Source organism: Phaseolus vulgaris, chromosome 2 (genome assembly GCF_051622355.1).
Source record: "Phaseolus vulgaris cultivar YP4 chromosome 2, ASM5162235v1, whole genome shotgun sequence".
Taxonomy (NCBI): Eukaryota; Viridiplantae; Streptophyta; class Magnoliopsida; order Fabales; family Fabaceae; genus Phaseolus; species Phaseolus vulgaris.
The window spans coordinates 37868334-37877327 of NC_143499.1; the positions used below are offsets into that span (position 1 = coordinate 37868334).

The following is an 8994-nucleotide window of genomic DNA, read 5'->3' on the forward strand; positions in this document are numbered from 1 at the left end:
CTTTTATGGAATTTTATAAGTTTACTTAATTTTAATGGTGTTTTCGAGTGATCACTACTAGATAAATGAATTTAGTAATAAGACTTAATAGCTTGACACTGCACACAGTAAATACATACTATTAAAAGATTAGGTATAACGCTTAAAAAATACACACTCCTAGTAATATTAAAAAATATAACTTATACATAAAAAATAATATACAATTTTATAACTATTTATTAAAGATCAAGTATACATTCATTACTAATGATTTTTAATAATTTTTTTACATATTAATAATAGAAGTGTTTAGTGACGTTCTTTTAAAAGAAACATAAATTTAAAAAATGTTTCTAAATATTTTTAGTTACATTTTTCAATAGAAAAGTAACGTTTTTTTTCTTCAATAAAAGACAATTCTAAAAATTGTTACGAATTTTTTTAATAGGATTTTTTTTAATAATTACAATATTATAAAAATATTACACTAATATAAATATTTTACAACATTCAATACATATTACTAAATTGTTTATTTTAAAATAAAAAATGTAATTTTTTTTAATATATTACATAAATACTTTTTTTAATAGACCGAAATTGTGTCCATTAATAATAATTTCCATCCAAACCTAAACTAAAATTATATAAAAAAAAAACTTATCAAGGAATAACCGAAGAGTTAATAGTGTATTTTGCTAACATGCATCCATAAATTTTGATCAAAACGTTGTTTAATATTTATAAGGAAACTACTAAATACAAGTAAAAAACTATATTATAAATTAATGGTAATTTCATAATGAATACAATATATATATATATATATATATATATATATATATATAATTATGATACTTCGCTTCAGAATATAAATGGGCTCCTTATTTTTTTGAAAAGCAAATATTAAGACCTCAATGGAAGTTATATTGGCAAATTCAAAAAGACTAAATGGTGACAGAAAGGAAAAACTATCACAAAAGTAATTGTGTATATAGTATAAAATGACTGAAAATCATACTTAATGTATAATATGTTACATTAATTTTTAAAAATTAAAAAATTAAGAAAACTTTGAAAGTACAATTTATTAATTATTTTATTTTAAAATTAAAAAAGTTAGATAACTTAATAATTATAATAATAATAATATTTTTTATGATTAAGTTTTGTAATTAAGTTTAGAGATTTATTTGATATTATAGGAATATACTTTTAATTTTATTAGTTTAAAAAATTAGTATGATTACTCTTTACTCTTTAAGAGTCAAATGTTTATCTAACTATGTAACCAACGCAAATGATTTTGAAAGATATATATATAGGTATTAATAATTCTACAAATTTCCTTTTAGAATTTATATTTATTATCAGTCAAATAAAATTAATATCTAAATCTATATTTTTAGGTTTAATTATCTTTTTAATGTCATTATTTATTTATTTAGTTGTATTATTAATAAAAATTCAATTATTTTCCAAACTTTTAAAACTGTGACCATATGACTTTTTCATCCAAACTTCATGTTATTAACCGGATCAAATCTAATAAAATAAATAAATAAATAATAAAGCAAGAATAAATAATCACTATTCAAATACAATTTACACACATTATTAAAAAAGTAACTCAATAACATGCCAGTAATCTTTATTATATTACATTTTTTACAATTTTTTTCCATCACATTAATCCAATCCACTATAAACTTCCATATCACTTTTCACTTAAATTCACTCACTTTCTCTACATTTAAATAACCTCACATTCTCCTTATTTCCTCCCCTTTCCAACTCCACCCTCCTCTAAACAAATCATTAAAGTCCTTCACCTCCTTTCATATAAGTTGTGACTTATCACTAGTTGGCCTAAGTGAAATCACCCAAAATATTTTATGTTATAAATCACATGTATACAATCACAATCCAACGAACTTAGGCAAAAATATGAAATTATAAAAATATTAATAAAAACTATACACTAATTTTATATAAATAATTTTTCATGTCACTACATATGTTTTTCAGAATTATCATATAATCAATAAACTTGGTTTATGACTACTCAAGACTTCTTGTGGTATTTAGTTTTCCAATTTGTAAGCGGACATCGATTTTTCACATACACAACACATTAATAAGAACTATACATTAATTTTATATAAATAATTCTCTTATTTTTCTTGTACATATGTTTTTCAAAATTATTATGTAATCAATAAACTTGGTTTATGACTACTCCAGACTTCTTGTGGTGTTTAACTTTCCAATTTTGTATGCAGACATCAACTTTTCACATACACAACACATTGCATCGCCCAAAATTCCTTCAACATGCTTTTTCTCTTCAACATTTATTGAACTATATCAAGTATCATTTGATTTTTTTCTTTTTGAGACACCATTTTGCTAAGGTGAATATGGTGTTGTCAAGGATATTTTGATACCTTGTTCCTCATAATAGTTTGTGAAAGTGATTGACATGCATTCTTTACCTCTGTCATACCGTAAAGTCTTGATGTATAAATTGGTTGTCTTCTCGACCATCACCTTGAATTTTTTGAACACCTCAAATACTTCTGAAATTTCCTTCAAAAAATCTTGTATAATCATCAATGAAAATAATGAAATTCTTCTTCTCACTAAAAGTCTTGGGAGTGATTGAGTCACATATGTTGGAATGAACCAACTTGAGAGATCTCCTTGCATGTCTTCTTTTGAAAATTTGTCATTGCTAGCTTACCATGTACACAATGTTCACAAAATTTCTTGACGTAGTCCATGTTCGGTAACCCATGGACAATTTTCTTCTTTCCTAACTCCTTTAGTTTGTCGTAATGTAGGTGCCCAAACAGTAAATTCCATAACCATGCTTTCGTCCTCCATGTTGACTTGTAACACCTCTCTTGCATATTCTTTAAGTCTAATTTAAACATAATGTCATCTCTATGTGTTTGAGCACTCAACCATTTGTCCTTCAAATGCAACATTTGGTCTTCATGAAAATTGAACATCCTTTCTCAATTATTGTCTCATACTAAGAATATTACTTTTCAAGTTAGCTACAAAATAAATGTCCTCCATAGCACATTTTTTTTCTGTCATTTTGAGAAAAACATATTTCCCCAGCCTTTGGCTAAAACTTTCGGTGAGTCTCCAAAAAACACATGTCAATCTTCTATCTCTTATATATATATATATATATATATAAATGTGTTTATGCTCTACTAACACAAATGTCTAGATATTATACCATGTCACTAGCCAGAGTGATGCCTTCATTGACCATCATGCAAATCCCTTCATCTTTTGTCTCATCTTTCTTGATTAAATTGACGTTTTCTTCTGTTCTTTTTTTCTCTCAACATAACATAATAATCCTCTGAGTAATGTCCATATTTTCTAGAGTTGTAACATTTAACATTTGAACGATTTGAACAACCACATTTTCCACGATTGCAGCCTCGTACATGCTAGTTTTGCTGGTTCATTTGTCTTGTCTTTTCATTGTTATTTCCACAACCACAACCTTCTTTATAATGGAAACTACGACCTCCACGTTCATCTCCTCTTCCTCAATTACCAATTTGTCAACAAAGAATATGTTTATTTTACTGCATTTTCAAATGGATAGTACAATATCACTACATAGAAATTCATTTGTTTCCTGATAATATGCTATAAACATCATTCAAAACCAGAATTAAAAGTAATGATTTTTTGCCATTCAATTTTTTCTGAAAACAAAACTAATTTAAAGCTTAGCAATATGTTGAATCATGATTGTTAGGAGTCAAGCCTTTGGAAGAAGGTAAATCTCCTTCTAGATCTAGAACAGGGGAATCAAGGTGGTCCATGAGGCTGACAAAATAAAGAGGAGAAACTCATATTATGTGATTTATAAAACATCAAGAAATGGAATCCATGCTTGAGCCTAGTGATTGAAGATCTTATGAAAGATGGTTTAACTTAAATAGTGTAAAGATATTGTAATACTAATAAATATTATAGTGCCTTCAAAACATTTCAGTTTTTTTTTTTTTTATATTTGAACAAGAAGAAATAAGAGAATTTGTTACAATTACCTCAAACTTATTTTTGGTCCCCTTTAATTTATTTTTCAAAAGGAAACCAGGGAGGAAAAAAAAGACTGAGTGATTTGAAGGTTTGTTTCAAATCATCACACTCAAAGGATGCTTCAAATTCCCCACATGAAGCAGATGCTGTCCTAAGGCAACTTTTCTGTTGCCAAGTTCATCAACTATACTCAAATCTTTACAAACATCTACTTTGAACCTAACCAGTGCTTCTGATTTTCCTATCAAGTGAACTTTCTCAAAACCCAGCAAGTGCTTCTGAGGTGCATTGTGCACTGCAGGGGGAGTAGAGAACAAAAACACCGTATGACCACTGCTCAGATTCCCCTTGTTCTTGACCTTAAGGTTAATATCAATGACCAAGTTTTGACAAAGTTCACCATCAATAACAAGTGACTTGCATTCCGAGGAACGGCACACATGATCCTCAGCTAGGGGAACAGACACCATTTGAGGAGCTTTAATTAACTTATGCACAATACTAGAGTAGCTTAATCCATCTCCAAATGAGAAAACGGTTTCCCCTTTATAGAATCTGTATGTTCTACCAGGATAACCTGTGGCAGGATCTGGCCTCATGTTCATGTTGGTCATTGGAACTTTGTCTACATATGATTGTGGATACCATGTCATAGGTAGTCTACCACCTGAAACAGACAAGCATCCATGACTGTCAAACTTGTGTCATCATTGGAATGAAAATTGAGTGCTATAAGAAGAGACTGTATGAATGAAACACTAGGACTCTTTTGAATAAACTTGTCTAACCAACTTAAAGGAAAAAAAAGAAAAGAAATTGAAGTGTATTAAGCATCTCTAATAGCTAAAGAGTATAAGTTAATTTATCTTATGAAGAAAGTCAATGTATTTAAATTTCTTTCTTCTTCTCCTCTAAGTCCTTAAGGATAAAGCCTATGAGTGACTTACTTGGATTATGAAACCCAAAGATCACATCAGCTATGGCAGCTCCACCAGCTTCTCCGGGGTAGCCAACCCATAAGATGCTTGTGATTTTATTGTTGGTTTTAGCAAAGGACACATCCATGCCTCCTCCAGACATTATGACAAGAATCACAGGTCCCTTGGATGCCTTTGCTACTTCAGTAACTAGAAGTTGCTGCTGTCCTGGAAGAAGAATGTTGACTCTGTCTAGACTTTCTGCCTCTATTGCTAAACTTGCACCCACTACAATCACTGTGGCATCTGCAGAGGCTGCAATCTTTTTGGCATCATCTAGTACTGGATTCGGGCACCGTACATCAAGACAGCCAGCAGCATAGCTTGTAGGAACTAAGGCTGTTAGGCCTTGCAAGGGTGATATATACTTACATGGGATGCCTGCAAAATTTTAGGTACTTGTTAACTGTGATCTTAAGCTGAAAGGGGAGATAGCAAGTGTTGAACTTATGACATCAAACAATGTAATCCATTTGCCTACAGCTATTAAGCGAGTAAAGTTTAGTCTCAAAAAGTATTATGGAACAATAATCATATAATAACATCAATTTGGTTTCAATAAACATTAACTTAGATCATTTTCACCTAAAAAAATGTTATTCAAGAACCGAAGTGATGTAATGTAATAACAATCTCTCCAAAACCAAAGTGGATTCCAACTAACTTAGGTCAGTAAGGTGAACTCATTTTAGAGAACAACACGCTTTCAGTTTTCCTCCACTTGTAACAAGTACGGCAAATTGAGAATTTACTTGTGTATAAGTATGATTCAACAGAGAAATACTAGATAAGTGACTAAATTTAGCCTGTTTCCCAAGTTTATATGTTTATGGCTGAGTGGTAGAAATGATAAGAGGTAGAAATTTTGATACCTTCATAGTTTCCAATCATGACCCTAGTAGCATTAGCATTGGGTCCAATAACTGCCAATGATTTAATGGCTTTGGCATTGAGAGGCAATGATCCTGGACTGTTTTTAAGCAACACAATCCCTTGCCTTGCAGCTTCACGGGAAAGTTCCCGGTTTGCTGGAGTGCAGACATCTTTTGGACCTAGATTTCCATAAGGTTGCTTGCTTGGATTACCATCAAAGAATCCTAGACGCATCAACGTGGCAAAGTTGTTCGAGACAGCATTATTAATGGATGCTTCACCTATAAGCCCTTGCTTCACAGCACCTTCCGTATATTGGCCAAGAAACCTTCCACAGTTCAAATCCAACCCTGCCAAATCAAAATTTGTGTTTAACAAAGATAAGTAAAAGAATTTCTTATGTAAATTGCAAGAAGACACTCAAGAATTTCACACTACCACCGAGTCATAGGTCTAGTAAAAACACAATAACATGAAAAACTTACATGATTCAAGAATGTAACACGTAGTTAATAATAGTATTTGTAAATACAATTTAAATGAATCCCAAATCCAAGTCATTTTCCAGTAATGATATCACAATTAATTGGTAATTTCAACATGTTACAATGATGCGTGATTATGTAGTCTTTTTACCAGCCAGAATGGATTTGGCTGCTGCTTCTTCAGGTGTCTTGGTGTAATGCTGATCTTTGTAAAGCACTTCTACCGAGTCACAGTCAGAAACTATATATCTGCACCAGCCAAATATTCATATTATTCTAAAGACAACAAATAACGATGGTAAATAAATATCATTATACACTTCCTCTGGCTCATTTCATTTGTGGTTTAAGGTGAAGTACTCCTCACAAGAAAACAAAATGATTATATACCATTTCCATGATAACATAAAATTATCAAACTAAAATATCATATGAATTAGACTCTACAGTTACAATGATACATCATCTACTGGTACATGTATCTCTTCTGGGTACTATTGGAAAATTTAATCAATAATTTGTTAATATTCAAAGTGATAAATAATTTAAGACTACAAATATTTCAGAAGTGAAAATAAATTTGGAGCAAGAGGGTAAGACACTAAGATTTTGAAAGACTGAAAAGTACCCATTTAGTTTCCATTCGCTCCGGATAACACCCTTAAGGAGGTCAGGGTCTGCACAAGTTGGCTTTCCATTAACCTTGTTGTAGGAACACATCACACTGGCCACATTGCCATCAATCACGCAGCTCTTGAATGGTGGTTGGAATGTGTCCTCCATATCTTGCTTTGTCACCTAAAAAAATCAACAAGCAAAACATAAAAAAAACATGAAAATGAATGATTCTGTGCATTCCCATCCAATCCATCCTTAAGAACTTGTGCACGAGTTTTAGATCAATGGTAGATTATTGTTACCACAGCATTGAAGGTGTAACGCTGAATTCCTTTCCAGTTATCAACATCATAGGCTGTATAATGTTTGCAACAAGCAGCAACCTTGAGCCTGTTTGGGTCCCCACCATCAGTTTGTTGAAGACCTTTGACATACCCTGCTGCATATTTGCTAGCGAGCACAGGGTCTTCCCCTGGTGTTTCCAGGCCTCTTCCCCATCTTGGATCTCTGAATATGTTTATGTTTGGTGACCAATATGTCAAACCGGCCAACCCTACATTGTGCATTGCTCTGGCTTCCGTTGAAACCGCCTGCAACAAATAGCCATATACTTCATAGTTGAGACCCTTTTCTGTACTACAGTGCTTGCTATTTTCAAATATCATAAACTCTACATTTTAGTTCAATTTAAATGCAACATCTGAAAATTGCATGTATGTTTCAGTTTAAAATTTTGCAACCGGTAATCATTTACTTTAAAGTACTATCTTTTATATAATTTCGTTTCAGAACATCAGAATTCTGCAAATTCCTGCTAAGAACTCACCTGCATTTTCTTTTGATTTTGTTGTTATTCAGTCACAAAAACTTGTATCCTAATTATTTCCAGCCAGAAGCATTAAACAACTACGTCCTTAACTATCCCACCTTCTGATCTTAACCAATAATCAATAGTTTCAACCTCATTGTGTAAGAGAAAAAAATGGCCACCAGACTAATTTGTTTTTTATTAGACAAAGATGTAATTCTTTAAAGTGCTTTTTGACAAATCCAATTCAATAGGAGAATAACACAATTTAATGAAAAGCATATAACTTTTGTCCTTATTTGTTTTCTAAAGTGATTTTGGACATTGAAAATGTTATTTGACACCTAGTGAAAAAGATAAAAGAGAAAAAAAAAAGTAAACATGATAAGTGATATGAGGTAATCAGAAAATAGGGATTGTGTTATTTAGGTGTTTGAAAACATTGGATGTTACTTTTCTATTCTGGCTTCATTGAATCAATATCAACCAAACACTCAGAGAAAGAAAGAACTTCTAACTCAAACCTCAAATCAACAGCATTCGCCAAGCAGTGAAGAAGGGAAAGCTACAAGAGAAAAGTAGCAAGAGAAGCCTCACCCTTCCAATGGTTTCAAACAAGGAAGTGTTGAAAGAAGCTGCGGTGAGAATAGGCACGGGAAAACTGGTTGCACCAGGAACCACATTGGAGAAGCGTGTCCCTGGACCAACGTTGGACACTCCATGAAGTGCTTCTGACCACCATTCATACTTGGGAATCCCAAGCCTACTCACATCCACTGCAGCATTCACCAAGTTCCCTATTTTCTCTTGCAATGTCAACCTCCCCACAAGGTCTGCCACCCTCTCTTCCACCCCCAAAGACTTGTCACAGAACGCATACCCCCCCAAAGCAGGGTTCTTCTCAACATCACAGGCAAAGATAGCAGATGTCTGCCCCCAAACACCACCACAATTCAACAACAACGTTGTCACAAAGAAACACAGAAAAACATAGACTTTGTTTCCAGCACAGGCCATTGTTATGGCCATGGAGAAAGAGGGTGTTTTACTTTAACAATCTATGCTGCTATGAATGAATGTGGTTAGATATATTATTGTGCCTAGTATATCATATCATATACATGAATCATGCATGCATGTTATTCTAAAAATGTTGTTGTATTTTAGTGGCCCG

At 32.2% G+C, this 8994-nt stretch overlaps 1 protein-coding gene across 1 annotated transcript; it reads right to left on the bottom strand.

The window, feature by feature from the left end:
* Positions 1 to 3987: 3987 nt before the first annotated feature.
* LOC137811825 (beta-xylosidase/alpha-L-arabinofuranosidase 2) lies at positions 3988 to 8994 on the bottom strand. Its single transcript, XM_068613678.2, has 7 exons — positions 8418 to 8994; positions 7315 to 7602; positions 7023 to 7192; positions 6546 to 6643; positions 5909 to 6259; positions 5007 to 5417; positions 3988 to 4726 (listed from the first exon to the last, which is right to left on the bottom strand). The coding sequence occupies exons 1-7, from the start codon at positions 8847 to 8849 to the stop codon at positions 4155 to 4157; spliced, it is 2322 nt and encodes a 773-aa protein (XP_068469779.2). The 5' UTR covers positions 8850 to 8994; the 3' UTR covers positions 3988 to 4154.